Source organism: Chelonia mydas, chromosome 8 (genome assembly GCF_015237465.2).
Source record: "Chelonia mydas isolate rCheMyd1 chromosome 8, rCheMyd1.pri.v2, whole genome shotgun sequence".
NCBI classification, from domain to species: domain Eukaryota; kingdom Metazoa; phylum Chordata; order Testudines; family Cheloniidae; genus Chelonia; species Chelonia mydas.
This window is the reverse complement of record NC_057854.1, coordinates 83,127,166-83,152,754: the sequence shown is the minus strand read 5'-3', so window position 1 is coordinate 83,152,754 and position 25,589 is coordinate 83,127,166. Positions and strand designations below refer to the sequence as shown.

At 41.7% G+C, this 25,589-nt stretch overlaps 1 protein-coding gene across 7 annotated transcripts in view; it reads right to left on the bottom strand.

Annotated features, from left to right (window-relative positions):
* SLC44A5 (solute carrier family 44 member 5) overlaps window positions 1-25,589 on the bottom strand; it is a 179,283-nt gene that overhangs the window by 122,695 nt on the left and 30,999 nt on the right. Inside the window, exon 1 of one of the 7 annotated variants that reach the window (XM_027824998.3) lies at window positions 14,374-14,865. The exons of 2 other annotated variants lie outside the window; for them this stretch is intronic. In XM_027824998.3, the coding sequence (XP_027680799.2) occupies window positions 14,374-14,395 (22 nt within the window). In that variant the 5' untranslated portion in view covers window positions 14,396-14,865. Of the gene's footprint in view, window positions 1-7,180; window positions 7,215-7,260; window positions 7,283-10,880; window positions 10,924-14,373; window positions 14,866-25,589 lie in introns of those variants that run through there. 4 more of the 7 variants (XM_043521595.1, XM_037907468.2, XM_037907470.2 and 1 more) reach the window with 4 other exon arrangements.

Here is a 25,589-nt window from a genome sequence, read left to right as displayed (position 1 = left end):
CTTCTGACAATTTACTTTCACCTTTGAAACTCAGTTTAATTGTTAAACTCAAAAAAAAATTATTAGAAGCATCATATGGGATATTTTGAAACTAGTAAGGGACAATACACTAGAATAATGTTCTGTTAGGAGTAATCCCGCTTTCTCAGGCAGACAGAGGAAGGGAGGGATGAAATGACCTGGAGAAAGAGGCCTATGATTCTATACTGTGGAAGAGGAGGAAAATGAAATAAAACTTCTTGGAGTAATACAGACACATCCTGGAGGTGAATGCATGGCTGTATGGATGGTATCGCCAGGAAGGCTTCTGCTTCCTCAACCATGGGATAGTGTTCTGAGGACAGCGGAGCAGAAACGGGGTCCTCCTATTTAGGAAGTGGAAGAGCATCTTTAGATACAGACTGTAATGCTGTGTGTGTGAGAGAGAGATGTGGTCAGAATTCTGAGACACTTTCTTGAACAAGAGAGAATTCTGAGAGCACCCAGCTCAGCAGACAGACTTGCTTATCGACAGGGAAACAGTGTGCAGCAAACTAGGGTGTGACTCTATAACTCACTAGCTTGCAGTGCACTAACTGGCCGGGTGGACCCTGCAATCATGCACTAACAGTTCCACAGCGCACTCAGTACAGGATTGTTGATCCATTATGGAACTTTTAGTGTGTGGTAGCAAGCTCCCCAGGGTAACTTAATTTGTGGCAGGCCAGCGCACTATGCATTGACAATGCAGCTTGCCATGCACTAAGTCTCCATGTGGACAAGCCAAAATATTATGTTATAAAACTGGAACCTCTCTAACTCTAATGAAGAGATGTACAATAAAAACCTCCATTGAGACCAAGTGGCAGCTGAAGGAACAAGGCCAATATTTCCTGTGTCCAGTGTGGCTGCTGCAGAAATCTATATAGTGGGCTTATCTTTTTAGATCTGCAGAGGAAGGCACATTTTTCTTTGAGGGAGAAAAAAGGCTGAAGCAACAGTTTTCAAGATCAAATTAACTTTTAACCTGAGCAGACTGGACATTTTCCTGCTAAGTTCTCTGCTTCCCTGTGTTTGAAATAAATCTAAAGCCCCTGTTTTTCTTTACTGTAGCATGATCATCATCCCAAACATGTGTTTGTATGAATTCTATTTTAGGGAACAATTTTAAAGGAGTGAAAGAACGGTCATAAATGGTGAATGTCTGCTACCAGTCCTAGAACACAATGCTGCTTATCCACATATGAAGACCATGCCGTTTTGCTGTTCCTCTGGAGTCTGAGGCAACTGGCAACCTCTCTACTTTGGAGTAGCCCCAGAGCTGGCCAGTCAATACCTAAGTGAGGGTTTAGTTATTTAATCTAACCATGCCTTTGAATTCTTGTTCAAGTTTACAGCCCTTTTCCTTTAATCTGTAAACCATTTACTTCTATCACCAGGAATTGTCCACCCACACTGGAGGAATGAATATGTTTAATCTGGCCACAACTTTATTCATTTATTGTATCTGGGAGTAACCGGCAATAAACTCTACAGTACAGATCATCATTGTTTCCTTAATAATTTACACAATCCCCACTCTGCTTCCAGCCACCCCATAGTTGGGACCATGCTGCCCCCTCTTCATAACAGGGGTAAAGGGATTATAAAAGCAGGGGCGGCAGCTCCCTGCTGTGCCAGATGTAGGAACCCTGAATCCCATTCCTCAGCTCCCTTTGGGAATGCTTTCCCTTTACATCCTTTTCCAATCCATTATATCCAGTAGTGGTAGCCCTTCCATACCGAGTACCTACACTAGACATCCACCACAAGCTTCATGTACAAAATTGCAACTTTATAACCTAAACCCCCAGCCCCATGCCACCGGGTCCCAAACTCACTGTCGGGAATGCAAAAAAAACCAAAACAATCGCATCTCAGCCAATCTGGCAGTGAGGGCAAAATTCCTTCCCAGACCCTAAGGAAAAACAGGAGACTAGCGTGATGCCCATAGTGGATCATGAAGGAACCCAATCCTTTTTTAGACTTCATCGGTGGGAGGGTGGGTGCTGCCAACCTGGTCCAGTTGAAAGAGGTTTCTCTGGGACTGCACACGGTACAAATACCATCCCCCCTTCCAGTCAGCTCAAAGGGGAGTGCCGTCTCACCCCCACCAAATCAGGTCCAACAGCTTCTTGCTTCTACCCAACTCTGTCCAGGTAAACTTTCTCCTTCCTCCCCCTACACTACCAGTTTCACAGGGAGCCCTTAAAGGGTCAAACGCTTTTCTTCCTGCCAGCCAAAGACTCACTTCATACAAACTTCATTGTGTTTATGACCAGTTATGGGCTCCAAGCCACTGAGTTTTAATTCCATATCAAAAGCTGAGGTCAGGTTGCCAATTTTGGTTGGATGTATTCCTGGATGTTTCATCACACGATGGAATCTTTAATTAAAGATTAATCTTTAATTCCTGGAGACTCCAGGACAATTCTGGAGGATTGCCAACCCTAAAATGAGGAGGGGTTTAGATTCAAGCCCATATCTAGTTTAACACTCAAGGCCAGATTCTGCTTCTAGGTATAGTTATGCATGAATGCCACTGACTTGCTACAGATTTAAACCTGTTTAGCTAAGAGTAAAATTTGGCCCTAAACTTGTTTAATTTGTTCATGAAATGCCCACTGCTTTAATTAAGTTTGTGTAATTTCACACAAACAGACTGCACCTAGTTATCTCTAAAGAAATATCGACTAGGACTTGTTCAGTGTTTCTGAAGAAATACAGTAGTATGAATTAGAGCTTAGCTCATTGCTGTTCCATGTCATTAAGACCAAACGTTATATTATATATTTATTATACAATCTGTTTACTGGTTCACTGGAGTGCTCACAGCAAAAGCCATTAATTAACAAACCCCCAATACGACATTTTAAAATATAATCTAAAATCCGTTTGGCAGTTATGACTAAGGACTTAATTAAATGAGAATGTTACAACCAATTCCGCCCTCTTTGGACAAACTTTCTGGCTCATTTAGTTATTTTTGCTTTGTTTCATTTTATTATGGAAGTACCTAGAGACCCAAGCTAAGATGGAGGCCCCATTATGTGATTCATTGCTCAAACACACACAGTGAGTTCAGGTCCCAAAGATCTTGGTGTACTGTTCTGAAACAATTTACTCAAATCTGCCCCTATGTGAGTTATTTTATTTCGCATGCGTGTTGCAGTATTTCGAAAGATTACTTCCACCCAAGCCCTTTTGAAATTACAGCATGTGTTAAGTAAAGTGAATGTTTACAATTCCTCATGATTCTAATTACGTAATACAATATTATTCTTTGGAAACAGCAAGAAAAGTCCTTGGTATTTTAGAGAGCTGGTGCTTCAGTATACATTAAGGACTGGCTGACAAGCTAAGGAAGTTTTATTGCTATTAGAAAGGCGAGAGGGAATATAAAATAAATAATTCTATGCTCTTGAATATTTTTTAATTATTTTTCTTTCTTTAAAAAGAAAAATGTAGTGGTTTTGGAAGCCCTAGAGACTGAAGTCCTCTATTTAGCCACTTAAAAGGGACAACAAAGGCAGCTGCAGTGAAAGCTATCCCACTCTGTCCAAACAATATGATCCCAACATGATCTGGAATGACCACTCTAGAGTTGAGGCCTATTCAACCTTTAGCTTCTCTACGGAGATTTAGGGTCAGATGCTCAGTTGGTGTAAGTCAGCATAGATTTACACAGACTGAGCATCTGGACCTTAAAAGTTAGTCAGACCATTGTCATAAGCACTTTATCTTTTAGTTTAATATGCTTTATTCTTAATAATGCTGTTTACATATTTGCATATCAAGTGTTCTACAGTAATGGTCTCGTTTCTTTTGTAGCTGATGGTGGCTTTAATGTAAAGGATATATTTCTACTTCAGTTCTAAAAGATGAGACATTGGGCTCGGATCTGTTCCCACTGGAGTAAATGACAGCCATGCCACTGACTTAATGGGAGCTGAATTCGGCCCAACATGATAGTTGACAAACTTCAGCTGTCTCAAGAACTCCTACATTCTGTCAGCTCTTTTTAATAATAAAGAGTGGGAGTTCTTAGAGAGGAACTTGTACTCATATAGCCATCAATATACACGGGGTAATTTCAAGGAAAGATGGAAGAAATGCCTGATCCGTGCAGAAAAGTAAAACCAATTCTGACCATACCTTGTGTTAGAAGCAACTGATCTTGCTCTTTAAGAAAATGACTCTGGAAGTATAAACCTCAGGCTTGCCCTTTTCTGGTTCCCAAAGCTTTTGCTCTGCTACAGCAGATCTGCTATGGACTGGCACTCTGAGGGCCCTCACTACCATTTACCTCAGTGGGAGCTGAGAGCATTCAGAATCTTACAGTACTGGGCCTTCTGTGCAGAAGGATTGTCATATGGTTAAGATACATAACTAGTAGTCAACAGATCTGGAATCTGTTCCCTACTCCTCCACACACTTCCTCTGCATGAACTGGGCAAGTCACTTAATTGCCCTGTGCCTCGATTTCCCTATTTAACAGACAGAGATAATACTTTACCTCAGAGGGGTGTTTTGAGGTACTCACTATCATGTTGAGCACCCAGAAATTGCCTATAAATAAAATATTAAGGCGAATTGTACTTTCTGAAACTTTGGTAAATATTTTTCACCAAATATTTCACCAAATATTTTTCAGCAGTCATGCAACAGTAATTTAGTTGTACAGCTATGTATTTTAATAGCTGAGATTGTTTAAATGATCTAGCTACATTGTAATGTAGTCTTGCACTATTCATCGCTATTTCACCCCTGCAGAAGCCCTAACAGAACATAATTCCCAAAAACTGCCATTCACAGAGTCCAGGGGACACACAAAGGGTACTTGGGGTTCAGATTGATCCTATCTTCTTTAAGGCACCAAATCACATTTACAAGTATTGCCAACAACTGTAGCTGGTCTATCTGGCTCTAGCTGGTTTGTTTAACATTTCACCCAAACTCCTAAGCCCCAGAACACTTTTTACTAGCTTGACCTCACAGTTCAAAGAAATTACCTAAGTTTAAGTGTGCTGGCATTGACCGTTCAGCGTATCCTCCGTAGGACATTCTTATTTCTTTCAGAGGACAAACTACTGTGGCTGCAGCATGCTAATTATAACTGCATTCAAAGAGAGTATCCATGGAAACAAGGAGTGACAGAACAGTCACTGAGATGTTTTATTTTGTACCAGATATGAGGGGTTAAGAGAGTCAATGCAAGTCTGATCATCAGAAATCCTGGCAATAGAAAAATGTGTTTGCTCCTGAAATAAATAGTCAATAACAAATGTAGGCAAAATAAATTCTACTAACTTCCTTGAAAGTTACCTGTACGTTTAAAGACCATCCAATTTTAATTTTACAATCTAGAGAACACTAGATCAACCAGCCAGCCTTTTTCCTTTCTTTTCTTTTTTAACTACAATTCTACTCTTCCTAAACAGAAATGTGTGGGAGGGATAAAACTTTAACATAACTGCATATAAATCTACAGTTGTTTAATCTTTTGCTGTCCTCAGCATTTTACTGAGTTTTAATTACATCTGAAAGCATGGATCCACTGTGTAAAAAAGGAGCTTTCTTAATCAACAGACCTGTTCCGAAGACCTTATGTATATTAGAGTCATAATTACCAACTTCAGTTACAACAGTAAGTTTTCACTCCTATCAGCGCTGAAGAGCTGAAAGTAAGCTGGACAGTAATACTTCTTAAGAACATAAGAATGGCCATACTGGGTCGGATTTGGTCCATTTAGCCCTGTATCCTGGCTTCTGGGAGAGCCTGGTGCCAGATGCTTCAGAGGGAATAAACAGAACAGGGCAAACATCAAGTAATCCATCCCCTGTTGTCCACTCCCAGCTTCTGGCAGAGAGACGCTTAGGACACCCAGAGCATGGGGTTACATCTCTGACCATCTTGGCTCATAGCCATTGATAGACCTATCCTCCAGGAACTTATCTAATTAGTCTTTGAACCTAGTTATTGTTTTGGCCTTCACAATATCACCTGGCAATGAGTTCCACAGGTTGACTGTGTGTTGTATGAAGTACTTCCTTTCATTTGTTTCAAACCTGCTGCCAATTAATTTCATTGGGTGACCCCCTGATTCTTGTGTTATGGGAAGGGGCAAATAACACTTCCTTATTAACTTTCTCCACGCCAATCATGATTTTATAGACCTCTATCATATCTCCCAACCTTAGTAGTCTCTTTTCCAAGCTGAACAGTCCCAGTCTTTTTAATCTCCCCTCATCTGGAAGCTGTTCGATTTCCCCTAATCATTTTGTTGCCCTTCTCTGTACCCTTTCCAATTCTAATATAAAACCTGGCAGATGTATATGCAAAGCCAATGGCTTACTAAGTGCCAATGAGTTACACATGTGCAAACCTGCTACAGGTATCACTGGGGAACTATCAGGAAGAAATAAAGTTACACAAGTGTAAGGGAGGGTCTGATCTGGTCTGCTCTATTACTAATGAATATGTGCAGGAAGCAATGGACCCAGTTTGACTCTCAGATCACAGTTCTGTCAGTGATATATTTATATCAGGGCTGTAAGTGATATAAAATATCTATCCCTTTAAAATATTTCCTTTTTAAACTGAGCAGATTTGCTCTGGAAGTCACTGAGATACAATAAAAATGGACCTTCACAGTGGAATACTACAAAGGCATATTATCTTTAAGAAACAGATAAATATCCAGATCCCCAATCCTGACACCACTTGGGAAGAGGAGGAACTTTATTTATGTGAGCACACCAAATGGATTGCTGTCAGGCAACTCCTTTTTAGCACCCTGTGACTTTATTTTGCAGAAGGGTTCAAGTTAGAGCTTCAATATAGCTGTGAATGATACTGTTTATTCATGTTTATTTATTTCCAGTTTAATTATTTCCCCAAATGTCTGTTTTTTGTTAAACTCAATGCACACAGAATTAAAACATTACAAACACATTTTCCTTTGTATCTGGACAAATGGATGCCAAAGTCTAATGTCTATTTCCAACATACTGCACATCTTTAAATAGCATTTGGAGTAAAGTTGCAACACCCAAATATGAGAAACAGAGAGAAATACTCAATTATTCCTATTATGCTTATTAATTCTATGCAGTAATTCAAAGCATGTAATTCAATTTACTAATTAAAAGCATGACCTACTATTTTTGCCTGAACTCATTTAATATCTTCTCCTTTTCCTTCATCTGTAAATTTTAAGGTAAATGTACTTTAACACTTACATATTTCAGAAGCCATCTGTATCTAAAGTGAAATACAAGGTAGAAAAATGTATTAGGTGTTCCAGTCAAAAACCTCAACCCAAAGGCCCGACTTTACTACACTGGAGGTATGTCTTGGAACCTCACTTGGTCCTGTCCCACTAGGCAAGATCAAAGAGTGTTATAACCTCATTATGGAACAGTGTTACCACCCATGGGTATAACACAGTGTAGTCCTGCCATGCAGACACCACCAACCTCTGTTAGGACTAGATCCCCTGCATGGTACGGGTGTGCTGTGTCAGTGCTCCCTAAGTGTCATTCAGGCTCTGGGCACATTCCTGACAGTAACCAAGAAGCTGCACTGCACAACATGGCTCTTCTGGCAAGAGATAAAACTTACAGCAGAAGTCATTAAGTAAAGGCCCTGTTAAATAATTCTCCCATCTGATCAATTGTTGTCTTAGTCAGAGGCCATGGCTCCAAGAAACAGATGCCAATGAATCATGCTGCTAGTGTCTGAAGGAACACTTAATAAAATTAGACTTACTAAGAAAAATCAATTGACTTGTTTATAATATTTATGAACACACACACAATGTATATGTATATAAATCCCATACCAACCCCTCCCCTCCAAAACACACTTCAGGTTAAAAAGCCAAGCACTGAAAATTAGGGAGTGTCAGAATTAAGGTTGCCTCTGCAATTTTAATTCAGCCTTCCTTATGCACATGCATTAAATACCATCTTTAAGTACATAATATTAACATACTATTCCCCCCCCACCCAAGACCCTGCTTCATTTAGTTCATCAGAGGGATGGTACTCAGTGAAGGAGGCGGCTGTTGCAATATTCATTTACGATGCAATTCAGGAAAGCACTTTAAGAAGATACTTAATTTTAAAGTACATACTTGAACATGCACTTAAGTTTCTCAACTGGGCCCTAAATGCATGGTCCCAAGTCTTATCTGCTGCACTGAATTACTAATTTCCCCGTGGGCTTTCCCATGACTCTCCTCACAGTGCTACCTGAGTATCTCACAAACGTTTGTGAATGGATCTTCACGAGTGCCCTACGAGGCAGAGAGGTTTCATTATTCCTATTTTATAGAGAGGGAACAGAGACAGAGATTAAGGATAAAACATGCAAAAGTCTCCACTAATTTTGGGGTGCTTCAATCACTGGGTTGATTTTTTTTTGAACCAATTAATGTGCAACACGTTAGCAAGCTTTAGAAATCACACCTCCATAGAGCACATTACCCCATGATGTAGACAGCCATAAAGTGGCACAGAGGACTGAGGGCTTGAGCCACAGCCTATTGACATTAGTTGAAGTCTATTAACTTGAATAGGCTTTGAACTAGGCCCTTAACTGGGCTAAGGATCTAGGCCCAATGTCAGAGATCTAGATGTGACAGTGTCATAAACATAAAGGGAAGGGTAAACACCTTTAAATCCCTCCTGGCCAGAGGAAAAAAACTTTCACATGTAAAGGGTTAAGAAGCTAAGACAACCTCGCTGGCACCTGACCAAAAGGACCAATGAGGAGACAAGATACTTTCAAAGCTGGAGGCGGGAGAAACAAAGGGTTCTCTCTGTCTGTGTTGCTTTTGCCGGAACCAGAGCAGGAATGCAGGTCAGAACTCCTGTAAAGAGTTAATAAGCAATCTAGTTAGATATGCATTAGATTCTGTTTTGTTTAAATGGCTGATAAAATAAGTTGTGCTGAGTGGAATGTATATTCCTGTTTTTGTGTCTTTTTGTAACTCAAGGTTTTGCCTAGAGGGATTCTCTATGTTTTGAATCTGATTACCCTGTAAGGTATTTACCATTTACATTTACCATGTAAAAACTGATTTTACAGAGGGGATTCTTTTACTTTTTCTTCAATTAAAATTCTTCTTTTAAGAACCTGATTGCTTTTTCCTTGTTCTTAAGATCCAAGGGTTTGGGTCTGTGTTGACCTATGCAAATTGGTGAGGATTTTTATCAAGCCTTCCCCAGGAAAGGGGGTGTAGGGCTTGGGGGGATTTTTGGGGGAAAGACGTTTCCAAGTGGGCTCTTTCCTGGTTGTATTTGTTAGATGCTTGGTGGTGGCAGCAATAAAGTCCAGGGACAAAAGGTAAAATAGTTTGTACCTTGGGGAAGTTTTAACCTAAACTGGTAAAAATAAGCTTAGGGGGTTTTTCATGCAGGTCCCCTCATCTGTACCCTAGAGTTCAGAGTGGGGAAGGAACCTTGACAGACAGTCAAGAGAATAAAAGTGGTTCATGAAACTGAAAGAGCAGATAAACTCACTCGGACGATGAGCGTTAAGATAGAAATTGAGGGGATCAAGCTAGGCCCTGGAGGATCTAGAGAAAGAGACATAAAACCTAGATGCAACATAGAGAGAAAAAACTCTACAGGAGCAATCAGCAAGCTAGGAAGAGAACCAGGAAAGAAGAGCATTTTGGAAGCTCAAGTTGGAATAAGATAAATGAATGGTGGTTGTCTGTAGTATCTGTAAACACCTCAGTCTATGAAAACTAACAAATAAAGATTTATAAAATATTCTTAATTATAACAGATAGCAGGATTGTTATTGATTTGTATAATTATAGCACCCACAATGTGTTGTACAAACACAAAGGAAAACAGAGTCCATGCCCTGAAGAATATACAAGCTAAAAGGATTTCATAATTCCATCCACCCATAGAGATGCAGAAGAATCACATTTCTTTAACACATGGTACAGTATATGAATAAACCCAGCATTCAATTAGATGTAATACTCTCTGTAATCAGTTTAAGAAGCTAAAAAAACCAAATAAGGTATCATAATTAGCTTCATAACAGCATCTAAGAGACACTAAAAAGCTGAAGTGCATATTACAACCAAGGTACAGTACATTAAGGAGCCAATCCTGCCTTTAGATACCCAGGCCAGATTCCATCTTTTTCAGAAGGAATTGCACAGTGTACCTGAGCACAAAATGTTTTTCAGAAAAATTTGAGAGCAAACAGAGAATTCGTAGTCACATATGCAAAGCCCCTCACGTCAATCAGAAGAATATTCTCTCAAAGATTTCAGCTCACATTCTCCCCATATTACAGCCTCCTTTTGCTGTTCTGTCAGTAGACACCAGACCTAAAGCATGCTAATGACAGGAAATTAACCTTACTGTAGGGGGATGCTCCAATGGCATAAAGCTATGTTGCAATGGCTATGCCATCCCCTATCCCTACAACAATCCTACAGGCACGACCAGGAGAAAAGGGACATGACAGGGACTTCCCTACGCTCCAGTGATCGACCACCACTGTATCTGCCCCTTGTAGTCAGCACAAGTTAGAGCAGCCTATAGGCTTACTTCCACTGAGGGACCAGGCTGGTACACAACTTGCTCAGGACTGGGGGGCACAACGGTGGCTTAGAGACATTTCCGGATCAGTCCTGCTTGGGCTGTGCTGTGCACTCGTTGGCTGCAGTCAAAGATCTGGGCCATTAAGATTTGACTTAATAAATGAATAAAACCCACTCAAAGCCACTCCCCAACAGAAAGATTTTCTATGTCCGAGAAAACAACAGTTTAATACAAGTCAAAAGTCCTTTTCATTTCCTACTAAAATATAAAGCACTTTGACGCACCAGAACTATGACTTGCCCTTCTGTGCATGAGAGTTGTAAGGAAAGGTATTCATTGCAATTGGAGCGTAAATCCTTTGTTTTTCCAGCTTTGTAGATCACTGTGGTCAGAGCATGTACAATTTCAGTATTAGAAACCATGACGTAGGAAGTCTGATCTAATGGGCAGTGCAGGGGTCCAGGTCAGGGAACAAAAGGGAGGGGTCAGAACGAGAGTCAGCTGCCAGGCACCAGAGTCAGGAGGTTGACCTAAAGTCCGGACCAGAAATCAAAGCTAAGGATCAGAGCCTGGGTCTGATACCACACGCCAAGGGTTGAGCCAGAGTCAGAGCTGATCATCAGGAGCAAGGTGAAAAGGCAGGAACCGGAGAGAGGCAAAGATCAGACATGAAGCAGGAGCAGAACAGGAATCAGGAACAGGGTTTGATTAGGCAAGAACAGGGTCCAACATGGTGGTAGCAGCAGAAGGAGGAAGTCTGCAGAGTTGTTCGGACAGCCCAGCCAGGTCACTTCCTGGCTTAACTAGCAGTGTGGGCTATTCAGTCGGCCGCAGGTCTGGGTTGTGCTGATACAACTTCCTGTGGGGCCTGACTTCCCAGTTTTAGTGAGATGGTGGTTTGCACATCTCCCTTGGTGGCGAGGAGGGAATGTCAGAGATCCAGGGCTCCCACAACCCTGGGTTCTAAATGTGCACCTTTGGATCCTTACACCCAGTTCAGACAACTGGATCATCAGTGTAATTTGGATAGAAACATTAACACAGCAGCAATATGCAGCTTAGCAGTTGGCAGAGAAGCCTAGACAGTAGTAGAATAGAATATTTTAGCATAGTTGCTTTTTTAAAAGAAACGTGTTAGCAACTGACATGGTGATATTCAAACCCTAGATAACAATTAGAGCTAGTCAGGGAGTACAAAAGTGATTAGCAAGTATATCCCAAGGAATCGTGGTGAATTCACCCCATAGTTAACCCTAAAGTTGTATTAGTCATTGTCCATGTGCATTCAGATGACACCATTATCTTCATTCAAATGTTCACTGCAGTAACAGTCTAGTTGTCTGTACTGTCTGGGGTTTGTCTCTGTTAGAGCCCAACCCCTTTGTGACTTTTCTGTGCATCTCCTCCTCTGGTTCTGTGAGCATAATGCCAGTTCCTTCTGGGCAGCCATGAGCTAAGCATGGAGTCTCACCTCCTCTTGTCTACAGGAAAGTTGTACCGGTTTAACTTATATCAGTTTTTACACCAATTTAGTTAAACCAATGCCAACCCCTGTGTGGACACTCACTCTTACTCTGGTTTAAGAGTGGATTATTACAGTTTATCTTAAATCAACATAAACTAAACCATACCAAAATAAGCCTGTTTTTGTTGTTACCCCTGGATCTCTAGCATCTGTTTCTCTGCTGACAACATTCATTAATCCCAGAGCTTTCACAAATCTTAACTCTCACGGAAGAATCCGCTTAGTATTAATGGATGCCTTCTAAATTTTACAAGTGAGTTCAGAACACTGCAGCAAGTGTTATCTTCCATTAAATACATACAAAAGGGCCGACATGGGAAAAAATAATAATTTTCCCCATCAGGTTCTCTGCCTTTACTGTCTTTTCATAAAATGAAAAGGATCCTTGGTATTCTTCAGAGTCTGAAATTTGTTTCATTCAAATGAAAGCTCTTAACTGATATTATTACTAATAATTTGCACTTGTATGCCCCACTTCATGTGACAGTTTCAAAGGGTCTTAATACACACAGGTAGATAAGCATTGTTATCGTTTCCCAGGGAAACTGAGACACAAAGAAACCAAGCAACTTGCCCAAGGTCAGCAGCAAGCTAGTGACAGGGACCCAGCTCCAGTACAGCATGTAACTTTAAGCACGAGTAGTCCCACTGAAGTTACAGATGTGCTTAAATACTCTGCTGGATTGAGAGCAGAGTCAAAAAGACACCATTCCTTCTTCTAACTGCTGTACCACCCAGCCCCATATTACAAGTAACACCGAGGTACTTTACTGGAACTAGTTTCTTTTCTCTAGTGCTGCCTGTTTTCCTTGATAGAGCTGAAAGCTTCCAGCTGTAATTCTTTAGAGGACACCTAGATTGCCTGATACTGCCTAGACACTGATCTCCATGCACTTGGGGGCCGGATCTGCTCTTCGCATGCTTGCTTTCCAGACAACAGCTGCCCATCACACCAAGACTTCGAGGGTAACAGCAATCTCTGTGGATGTGTTATATTTCAAGATGAGTCAGTGCAGCTGGCATGTGAAGAATTAACACCACCAATTATCATGTGACACAGGGAATGTGCACGTAGTCTCTAAAGCAATACTTCAAAATATGGCAAAAGAATTCTCTCTCTCTCTCCTTTGCTTCCTCTCTGATGCAAGATAAACACATTAATCTCTTTCCTCTACTAACAGGAGTTTGATTTGGAGCTGGATTATTTTTTATAGTACCTAATTAGGTAATTTGTATTTGCAAACGCTCACATATCAATGCAAAAAACACACTGATTGTAATAACTAAGCAGTTCATTTCAGTATGTGTGTGACAAAAACAACTACAGACTTTTGATTTAACTGTCTGATTATGAATAAAGGCTGATTGGCCTTGAAGTAAATATACTGAACCAAACAAACTGCATTGATCTAGAAAGAAGAGCCCAAAGTATTAGTATAAATCGCAGGCAGTACACTAGGTAGGTCTAAAACTTCTATGTGCACAGTTTGACAGACAGAACTAGAGTTACAGGTTTTATCATCTGTAAAATAGCTTTTGCCTGGCTAAAGAGGAGCAGTGATCTCACTGGAAAACAAACCTATGTTAGCATTATGAGTGTTTTCAGTCCCTTAGTAAGCAACATGCAGTTCAGTGGCTTGACAGAGGACCTGCAGTACCATGCAATGGATCAGAATTTGAGTCCTTTGTTCCCCAGGCTACTAGAGGCTGGAAGCAACAATAAGAAAATCTGGGGATAGGAAGGAAGAAATGTCTGCTGCTGCCCATCAGAGTGTGAGCCTCTGAAAGGAGTTTTTCATCAGACCCCTTGACACAACCAGTACTAAGCAAAAACATTCACATCAGGTAAAAAACCACTGAAAATGAGCCTTGTACCACTTCACAAACTTTAGCTTAGGCTTACTAAGGTTTGGCACACATGATCTGTGGCTGTTTCAGTGACTTGCCAACTCCACATCAGCCTCCCTCACTTCTGACCCTCTTCATAAACTGAACCTTGCAGGGTTTTCACAACCCTAGTTACAAATGAGGCTAGTACCAGGCAAATAGAAAGGTCAAACTATCAACCCCAGCCACCCTAACACCTTTGGCTAGAACATATTCAAACTTGTGGGCATTTTTCACAGCTCAGAGTTCCTATCAATTAAGGTACCCAGGGCATGGACTTTCTTGAGCAGGGATGCCTTTTTATTTTTTTTATTTTTTTATTTTTTTTTGAGATCCTGCCCCTTGTGCCCCCCAATGATGTATACCTTTTCCTGGTTGCTGATCCATCAGTAGCTGCCTCCACTCTTTAGCTGTCCAATGTCACTTGCCACTTGCTATTGTGGGCTGCACAATGAAACTTATTGGCTCACAGAACAGAGCTGTGTACTCAGAAAGGAGTGGGAGGTGCATGAGAGGGAACCAGAGAAGGGAAGTGGGGAAACAGGACAGCTACAGAAGAAGGGAGCGAACATGAGAAAAGAGAAGAATAGAGGGCAACAAGGATCCAAAAAATGGGAAAGGGTAAAAGACAGAGCCAGCCAGAAAGGGGTGGGAGAGTAGGAAGAGAGAAGGGAAAATGAGAGGTGACAGAGCACCAGTAAAAGTGGTGTAGCTGCCCTATAAAAGAAGCAGACATGCAGAGGAACACATTAATGAGAACAAAAAAGGAGAGCTGGGTCCAGAAAGAAAAAACAAAAGGAAAGAAATGAGACACAGAAATTCTAAGTTACTGAGTTTTAACATACAGTACACACATTCCCTCCTACATCTCTGCAGTATGTTCTTGGAAGATATCTCACAGTTCTGCTAATGTAGGACAGGGTCTGGTGCTGCTGATAATTGGACTTGGTTTAACTCTCTCCACCATTAGGCACATAACTAAGCCAGTGGGGCAGGCCGTGTAATTTTAAAATTACCTGCCACTGCAGCAGATTTTTTTTTTCTGAATTTCGGGGGGGGGGGGGGGTTAAATCTAAAAAAGCGACTGTGACAAAGACAACCTGCTCCCTCTATTTAGTTCATTTGTGATTTAACCTATCCTCTCCATAGTTCCCACTCTGCAAAAACTCAAATGGGAGATGCTACCCTTTAAAATGAATGAAAAAGAGCATAGCACAAAAATATTCTTAGAGAGCGAGAGCAAGAAGCTTGAAGTGATGTGGGAATTAAGTTTTTTGTCGTATGTTTAAAGTTCTCTATAGCATTAGATTTTTATTTATTAACATTGTTTATTATTATCCCCAATGTTAAACAGGAGATAGTAACAGCGAGAAACACCAAGGGCCAGATTCACCCTCGTTACGCTTACATTAGCTAGCGTAGACTCTGAGATTTGCAAAAGCACCTTAGCGAGTGGGACATCTCACTCCCATGGTCTTTCAATGGGAGGTGGGCACCTAACTCCATTCAGTATTTTGAAAATCCCACTTTGGGAGAGGGGTCTGGTGGTGAAAAGCGTGCTCCATGGGAGGAGGATGCAGTTACTCACTGGGTGAAAGGGAGGGGGCAGTGAGTCACTTTGCGATTAGGAAGGACCCATGATCAGGGTAGGTGGTGAGTGTTACATTAGTGGCTGGCTCCATTCAGCATAGCTCTTTTGGAGTCTGACAGAAGTTAAAACTGCCCTGCAGTGGAAATCCCAAGCGAGGTTTGTTAACAGAAACTCTGCCAAGAGTTTAAAGGGATGAGGTGTGGAGAGAAGGGGCAAAGCTCCCTCTTCTCTGCTATAAGTAGAGGGAGAGCTTTCTCTCCTCTCCCAGGCTTGGTACAGGCTCCCCTCTTGTTCAATCTGCCTTAACAATTGACACCACCTAAACTCACTGAATTAACGCCCTTTGGACTCAAGCGGCTTGTAAATGCATAAATTTATTTCTCTATGTACCAGCTTTTCTGACTTCAGGTTTGCTTGGGACAGAGGTAAATCTAGTTCAATAATAATAATTAACACCTGGTGTCCTTAGATCTTCTTGGCCAGCTCCTCAGATGGTGTAAATCAGAGTAGGTTCATTAACTTTAGTGGTGCTGCACTATCTTAATTCACCTCAGGATCTGGCCCTCACTAATTAATACCCCCAACCTCCATATTAGGTAACTACTGTGACCCCCATTTTGCAGACACACAGAGATATTAAGTGTCTTCTCAAGGCAGGTGTTAAGTCAGTAGCAGAACCTTAATGAGAATCCAAGAGCCCTTGGCCCCCAGCCCACAAAAGGCAGTGTGGTCAAGTAATAAGGCACAGCTGAGAGATACAAAGCTCCATAGCCCACCTGTAACTAGGAAATGTTGGTACAGGAAAAAAAATGTGTGTGAATGTGAAAAAAATGTGAAATGTGAAAAAAAAAATAGGCCAGTGGTTTTCAAACTTTTTTCTGATGACCCAGCTGAAGAAAATTGTTGATGCCTGCGACCCAACGGAGCTGGGGGTGAGGGGTTTGGGGTGTGGGAGGGACTCAGGGCTGGGGCACAGGGTTGAGGTACGGGGGTGAGGGCTGTGGGGTGGGGCCGGGAATGAGGGATTCAGCATGTGGGAAGGGGCTATGGGCTAGGGCAGGGGGTTGGAGTGTGGGAGAGGGTCAGGGCTCTGGGCTGGGGGTGCAGGCGCTGGAGTGGGGCTAGGGATGAGAGTTTGGGGTGCAGGAAGGGGATCCAGGTTTGGAGGGGGCTCAGGGCTGGGGAATGGGATTGGGGCGTGGGGTTGGGGCACGAGCTTACCTCGGACAGCTCCTGGTCAGCGGCACAGTGGGGGTGCAGAGGCAGGCTTCCTGCCTGTCCTGGCACTGCGGACCACACTGCACCCCAGAAACAGCCAGCAGCAGGTCCAGATCCTAGGCAGAAACACGCAAGAGGCTACACGTGGCTCTTGCCCGCAGGCACCGCTCCCCCCTTCCCCAGCTCCCATTAGCCAGGAGTGTGGAGCCAGTGCTCGGGGCAGTGCGTGGAGCCCTGGCCCCCCTGCCTAGGAGCCAGACCTGCTGCTGGCCGCTTCCGAGGTGCAGCGCAGTGTCGAAACAGATAAGGACTAGCCTGCCTTAGCTGGGCAGCACCGCTGATAAGACTTTTAACGGTCCAGTCGGCGGTGCTGACCAAGCCGCCACGGCCCAGTGAACTTCCATTCCGTGACCCAGTTCTGGGTCGTGACCCACAGTTTGAAAACCACTGTGCTTACCTCTGGCATCTATAACAAATTCTGAGCCTCATGCAAGTGCCACAGAAATATTCTAACAGAGCAGTAGGATACAAAACCTTTACATTTTTTAGCATTAACAGTCTCAACCATCTAAAATATAATTTTTTAAAAAAAACCTTAAATGTGCTCTTTGAAGCCCATACTGCTGCATGCCCAAGATTGCTTTGAAGTGTTCCTCTCTGCATGGGAAGAATGCCAGGGAGTAAATCAGTCAATTATGACTCAGCAAAATTTCTCCAGAGTTGAGCTTTCAGTTCAGAACAAAAGCAGCTGACAGTATAGTTCATGCTATCCTAGGTGAAGCTGTACATGTGATGTTGGGGACAAGTGGCCTGATTTCCAGAGGTATAGAGCATTTACAGCTCCCAGTGATTTCTAAGGGAGTTGTAGGTTTTTAGCCCCCTGAAAATCAGGCCATGTGAGAACAAGGAGAAATGATTTTTACAAGGACCGTGCCCAACATTTACAAAGAACTATTAAAATCATGTCTCAATTATGGGTTTTTCCCATCTGCCTTGCTTTTCTGTGTCATTCTTTTCAGCAATGAAATGTATCTATTATAAAAACTAGGCAGTTGTATTCCTCAATCTGTTTTCTAAATACTTATCTAACCTCTTACACCCAAATCCTCAAAGGTATTTAGGCACCTAACTCCCACTGACTTCCTTCCCATTCCTTCTCTGCAAAACCTCATATTTCCTGTTGCAGTTCTGCAGTTGCCACATATCTTTTTTTCTATATTTTACAAGCTCCACTAACAACTTTGAAGCATCTTGTTATGGTCACTATAATTCTGGCCAAGGACCATTTGGAGTCCATTAACACCTCTCCTAACTGGCCAGAGGGATCTGTTGTAATAATTGGGCCTACAAATTTACTCTAATTGTGAGCTCAATTGTAATAAGTAAGTGACAGTTCATAAAATGTCACAACAGCCCACAAAAGTAACTATTGACGGGAAAAGGTGCAAAAGGGAGATAAACACTGAATTAGTCCATACAAAAAGGCCTACTGGTATAATTCAAGGACTCTTTTTACAGATCATGCCTGGTAAACAAGAAAGACGTGGGACCGAAAATTAATAAGCCAGAATTGGTGCATTGGAAATTAGGCCTAATTGGTGAACAAAATAATGAGGGGATCAGCTGTTCCGTCCATCACTCCCTTTTGGGGTCCTTAAAAGAAAAGTCTTATGGGAAAAATTGGAGAAGCAAATGCAACAATTGCTAACTGAAAGAAGGGCAAGGAGAAAGCTTTACCATCGTGGGTACCACTTTGCCATCTCCTGGGACCATGGGATCCACTGTGATATCACTGGGCTTTCATTGTCCTAATCCTGAAAGATGTCCTGACTGGGACAGACAGAAGGACCCAGATGACACCTCTACCTGTTCTGGATAAATCCTAAACACCCAAACTGGATTTGAGACTTTGTTGTTCCCTCTCCCTCCCCCCACATTCTTTTCCTTCCCTACCTTATTTTTTCACTTTTCTATCTCTTTCCTTTTGTTTTCTGTTTAATAAGAGTGGTTTAGCCAGCAAACACCGTATATTTTGCAACACTGCTGTAAACCTGTAACAAAAAAAACCAAAAACAGCTAAAAGCAATGTCCTAAACAGCCTGATGCTGGTACACATTTGTGAGGTCTCAGACTGGCTGACTAAACCATGTGCTATGCTTGTGGTTTTCCAGCAGTGAGACTGAAGTAAAAGTCAACACCAGAGATAGAAGCTGCACTTTCTGTCTCTGCTGTTCTCTTTTCCCCTTTTGTATGAGTTGGTCTTGTTTTACCTTTGAGGAAATGGGATCAGGCTTTAACAAAAACATCTCCAGCCCATCTCAACTAACTTTTTCTCTTTTTCCCAAAAGACACTTATTACCATCTTCAATATCATCTAAAAGACTGTCAAACAAAGGGGTTTTCCTTATTTAAAAAAACAAACAAACAAAACCTCACTCCAGATAAAGTGAAAGGGAAGAAGGGATATGGTTAAAATAAAAGTCTTAATCCTTTACATTTCAAATGCTTTAGCTGATTTCCACGCCCCCCCATCTTGAATAAAAAGGATAAAAAAGGTGTTTAATGGTATATTTTCGATGATATTAAGCAGGCTGTAAAGAGTTCTGTGGCACCTTATAGACTAACAGACTTATTGGAGCATAAGCATTGGATGCATCCGACGAAGTGGGTATTCACCCACGAAATCTTATGCTCCAATACGTCTGTAAGGTGCCACAGGACTCTTTGCTGCTTTTACAGATCCAGACTAACATGGCTACCCCTCTGATACTAAGCAGGCTGAGATCTCTGTATCGTAAGCCTGAGCCATGTTTAAAACTGTTTAACGTTGGGCAGTCCTAGGGTCATGATAACCCCTTTGACTCTCTGGGCCCATATATTCCATCAACTTTAATAAAACAGGTCACTCAGTTTGCCATGTCCAAGCCAATTCTTTTCTGAAAGATGACTGAAAAAATTGCATTGTTAGGTTCCATGTCTTATTGTTATTTAGTGGCTTCCCCATCACATTTCTTCAGCTTACTAGTAAAAAGATGTTTCTTCTACCTGCCCATTGTGCAGCTTGGGACCTGAAAAAATATTAAGCTGGGTTTGCTCTGACCTGTACACAATCAATCAATTTACACACCAAGTTCTGCCCATTGTTAAACCCATAGGACTAGGGCTGCAAAGATGTAGCCAGGGAAGAATTTAGCCCTGCAATTGAAACTTACGGTATGTCTACACTATGGAGACTATACAGCATAGCAGGGTTGCTGTAGCTATGCCAGCATAACTCCATAGCGTAGATGCAGCCTGTGCCAATAGAAGAGGGTTTTCCATTAGTGTAGAATCACCACCTCCCCAAGCAATGGTAGCTGCACTGATGGAAGCATTCTATCATCAACACAGCTGTGTCTACACTGGGTGCTAGGTCAGCAAAATTATGGTGCTCCAGGATGTGGATTTTTCATGTCCCTGTCTGATGTAGCCATGTGGGCCTAACTTTTAAGTGCTGACCAGGCATTAGTGAACATTCTGTTGATGAGTTGGGAACCTGAATAGAATCCAGCTCACTTTCAAATGGTGGTGTTAGTTCTGCCATGCTCATGGGAGTAAAAAATAATGAATACTTAGTTCATCACTGAAGATATGACTATGTACACACAGGGAGTACATCAGCTCAGTAAGGAGGTACCATTTTCACACAGTCTCATTTCAGAGCAGACTCACACTTTAAGCAAAGCACTCCATATACCATGCCTATCAACCCAGTAGATCAACCATTTGTGCAACAGTCTATTTCCTATACAACAATTATATCCACTGCATCTTTTTTTTTCTAATGCACAAAGTTCTAATATACATAAGCTCATCGTAAAATTCCATTCTGACAATCCCTCTGTGATGAGTTACCCCCCCATTCTGGGGTGCCACTTAATGTACTGGGGTACCACTGAGCCTGCTTGTTCCACCAGCCTGTGTTCCCTTACACTGTCCTGCTGAGCCAGGCCTTCAAGCTTCCCCCCAGCGCACACACACAAGTAGGGACACACCCAGCTGCAGAAAGACACAGACACTAAAGTCAGCTCTGCATGGGAAGACTCAGCTAAGGAATTGCCCAGCACTCAAGCGTACTCCTCCTCTGGAGTGTACAGCCAAAATTGTATTGTCTTGCATTGCACAGAAAACTGTGCAGCATAAGCTCATTAAATTTGCTCCCTCCCTCAGTGTGGACAAAGATGTTCACAGCTTCCCCTCACCCCCACCCCAGTTATGAATTCCACAAACTAGGTTTAGAGAAAACAAAACAAGTTTATTAGCTACAAAAGACAGATCTTAAGTGATTATAAGGGATGGCAAACAGATCAAAGCAAATTACTGAACAAATAAAACAAACACACAAACTAAGCTTAATACATTAAAGAAACTGGTTACAAGTAGTAATTTCTCCCCTAAATGTTGTTTTAGCATTTCTTTCATAGGCCAGACACTTTTTCCAGCCTGGGCTCAGCTCTTCTCCCTCTTTTTTCTTTGTTTCTTAGATGTTTCCGCAGTCATCCTGGGCAGGGATTCAGTGAAGAATGACCCCGATTAACTCACTTCCCTGCCTTAAATAGGATTTACATATGGTGGGAATTCTTTGTTTCACAGTTTCATTCCCACCCACTATTAGTGGAAAAATACTAGTAGTCCAAGATGGAATCCAGTACCAGGTGACATGATCACATGACCCTGCAGTGTCAAAACAGCCAGGAGTCAAAGGTTGTTTGCAGCATCCCAGGAAGCTTCTCAGGAAGGTGGAAGATTTGCATCTTCCAAGTCCTATTGTTCTCCCTAATGGCTCATCCAGGCTGATTGCATTCTGTCTGGTGGGCATTCCCCAGTTATAAATCCACTTGTAATTGTTAGATAGTCAATATTCCTAATTTCAGATACAGAAATGTTACATGCATACAAATAGGATAATCATATTCACGAAATCATAAACTTTCCAATGATACCTCACATGACCCATCTTGCATAGAACACATCTTAGTTATGCCAAATTCACATCATAACAATATCTCTATGAAGAACATGGGGCGTACTGTCACACCCTCAACAAAATCTTAAATTTCGAGGTGTTTTCCTACTTTGACCTTGACTAATCTCTGCGTTTTCCTGTCTGAATCAGAGAGACATAGTCTAGTGCAGAAGACAGCGTCAGGAATTCTTGGGTTCTAATCAGAGTTCTAACACTCATAGAATCATAGAAGATTAGGGTTGGAAGAAACCCCAAGAGGTCATCTAGTCCAACCCCCTGCTCAAAGCAGGACCAGCCCCAACTAAATCATCCCTACCAGGGCTTTGTCAAGCCAAGCCTTAAAAACCTCTAAGGATGGAGATTCCACCACCTCCCTAGATAACCCATTCCAGTGCTTCACCACCCTCCTAATGAAATAGTTTTTCCTACTATCCAACCTAGACCTCCCCCACTGCAATTGAGACAATTGCTCCTGGTTCAGTCATCTGCCACCACTGAGAACAGCCTAGCTCCATTCTCTTTAGAACCACCCTTCAGGTAGTTAAAGGCTGCTATCAAATCCCTCCTCACTCTTCTCTTCTGCAGGCTAAATAAGCTCAGTTTCCTCAGCCTCTCCTCGTAAATCATGTGCCCCAGCCCCCTAATCACTTCGTTGCCCTCTTCTGGACTCTCTCCAATTTGGCCACATCCTTTCTGTAGTGGGGGACCCAAAACTGTCAGTTTCTTCTCCTTCACGCTTCACCTTTGCTTTTCTTGTCATTTTTCCTCTCTTCCATTCATACGTAACCTATTAACTTTTCTGTACTTTTGGTAATTTCTTTGCCAAAAATAACTGAGTGTTTCTTTGGTTCACCAGACTCGCTTCTTATAATCCTGATGTATTGACAGCTGTTCAGTACACCTTTCCTTTGGGGATATAAATTTATCTTTTAATAATTTCCTTTTCCCGCCCCTCAATGTCCTTTCTCTGATCTATCTTCACTGAATTTTGATCACCTTTCCTGAAAATCTTTAGCAGCCCACAATATTTGTGGCAACATAGGATTTCTGGCAAGAAAGCACCTTATCAAGGTTGGCTTCCTTACCCACACAAGCTGGAGAGAGAGTTCAAAGAAGGGAAACTAACAGAATAAAAGATTCAGAAAGTAAAATATACAAGGAGAGCTAAATAGATGTAGACTGGAGAACAGCTAGCTGAGGGGCAGCCGATAGTGATTTACAAGTACAAAGATGACAGAGAGCAATTCTTCAAAGATGACATGACGAGCAATACTGGGTCTGTTTCTCCAGTGTTTATCAACTTGAGACATCATTTACCCAAATGTGAAATGGGTGAAACTGTTGCCATCTTGATTTGTTTGCATTTTACGCTCACTTTGCACTGGTGCAAATGACTACACCCAGTGCAAGAGAGCAGAGAAATAGGCCCAATGGACTTGAAGTGCAAGTGGAACATTTTCTATCAACTCAACTTATGCTAGGAGAATCATAAGCTGTAAAAAAGCTTTCTAGAAACAATAGAAATATGAACTTACAAATGTTGTATCACTAAAGGCAGTCTACTCCCCCATGGGGCAGATCAGGGCAGGGCAGGGCTTGGTCATTAGTAGTACAGCTCTTTAGAGAGCCATGCAGCTGTTGTATAGGGTAGAATGAATACAGTCAACATGAAGGGCAGCACAAAAGAAGAGGTTATACACAGGGTTCCAGCTTCCTTTCCCCAGAAAGTCACATCCCTGCCTCCTGCACAGGTCCCTCCCTCCAAATCCTTCACCTTGTGATGCACACATGAAAATGCCACACGGAGATACAGCATTTCCTTGATCCTCTCTTCCCCTGTGTAACAGGGTTTGGCTGCCTCCCATGCACCCTCTCCGGGAAAGGAATGTCTCTGGGCTACCCTGTTAATAACTTCTCCCTCAAAAGGCTCCTTACTCAGATTCCACACTTTTTCTGAGGTCAAACTACTTCATTGAGGGTTGCATTTATTAACAGAAAATAATTCAAAATAAAACTCAAAGTCCCACAAACAAACATTTCTCTTTCTACTGCCAGGTCTCCTGGCCTGAGGAGCTTTGGCACTCTTTCCCTTACCTACTCAGGGTCTTTCCTGTATTACCAGGCAACTCGCAGCCCTTCCAAAATACAGTCTTAATCCCAGGACATCACTAGAGCCTGCTCATTCCTCCTAGTCTCTGTTCTCCCTAAACTTCCCCAACCCCCTATAGTTTCCAGCTGCTCTTTACAGGGGAATCACCTGATCCCTCTCAGGTGAGGCTCATCCTGTAGCCATAGTGCGTTCTACCTCAGGCTCTTCCACCCATGGGCAAGCCACCTTGTTATACCCTCCAATGGGATTTTTTTCTATTTTCTCTTCATTTATCAATAACTATCACATTATATTCATAACAGAAGGCAAAACATTAAAGAAAAGATAAAAATCATTATCAACAATTCCTAACATTTTGTCTAGAGGCAAATTCTCAAAAACATCTTGAAGAAAGAAAGAAATCTGCATAAATCTCAATCTTGTAGTTTTAATCTCATACAGCAATTAGGGCTTCTTAGATTAATGATTGTTCTTATACCAAAGAGATATTAAGCTATAGTCAGCGCTCTCAAAAGTCTAATAAAAAATCTGTTGGCTCAACATCAGGACCAATGGGATTTTAGCATGACAAAGCACAATATTCTTACCAGTGAAGTAGCTTGTCTAGCTACCAGTGCTATAAAAAAATAAGAAATTTAATTTAACAAGGGAATATTTATGAGCAATTTTAATTGCAAGGGTTACAGTGCTTGAGTAGGGTTCTTGCAAAGTCATTATGATGTGCAAACCAGAGACAGAAGTAGGCGTGGTATTGTGGGACTTACTCGTTATGTTTCATGACTCTTTGCAACCTTCATTTATTTTATTTATTTATTGCAAGAACAATAGCCTATGCCTTTTGCAAAGTTTAAAAAATATATATATACCACATTGCTAGACTCAATTTGAAAAATTTCACAATCCAGAAAATAGAAAAACAGTTATATGGAAAGAGAGAGCTATTTCTGCAATGGTATCTATTTCTTCATGCTTTTAAGCAATACATTTCCTCCTTCTCATTAAGTGAGCATTGTCTGTCTATCCTGGGGCTAATAACATGGCTTCTGTTGTGTCTTTCACTCTTTAACAGTTCTGGTCTCTGTGCCAGCATTGGGTGTCACCGAGTACAGTGGTTCTCAACCAGGGGTACACATACCCCTGGGAGTACACCAACTCATCTGGATATTTGCCTAGTTTTACAATGGGCTACATAAAAAACACTAGTGAAGTCTGTACAAACAAAAATTTCATACAATGACTTGTTTATACTACTCTATATAATATTCACTGAAATGCAAGTACAGTATTTATATTCCAATTGATTTATTTTAGAATTATATGGTTAAAAATGAGAAAGTAAGCAATTTTCAGTAATAGTGTGCTGTGACACTCTTGTTTACAAAATCAGATATAAAAATACAAGTAGTTTTTTAAGTGAGGTGACACTTGGGGGTACACAAGACAAATCAGATTCCTGAAAGGGGTACAGTAGTCTGGAAAGGTTAGAGTCACTGACCTAGTAAACTTCTCTTAGGATGCATTTTCCCTCACCCTACTATTAGGCCTGTGCACTCAGGTTCCAGACACACACGTGAAGCCAAAGAGTGTCTGATAAGGGAATTCCCTATGGCCCCTTGCATCACTCACTCCATCTATGCAGAAGACATTCTGGTGCAGG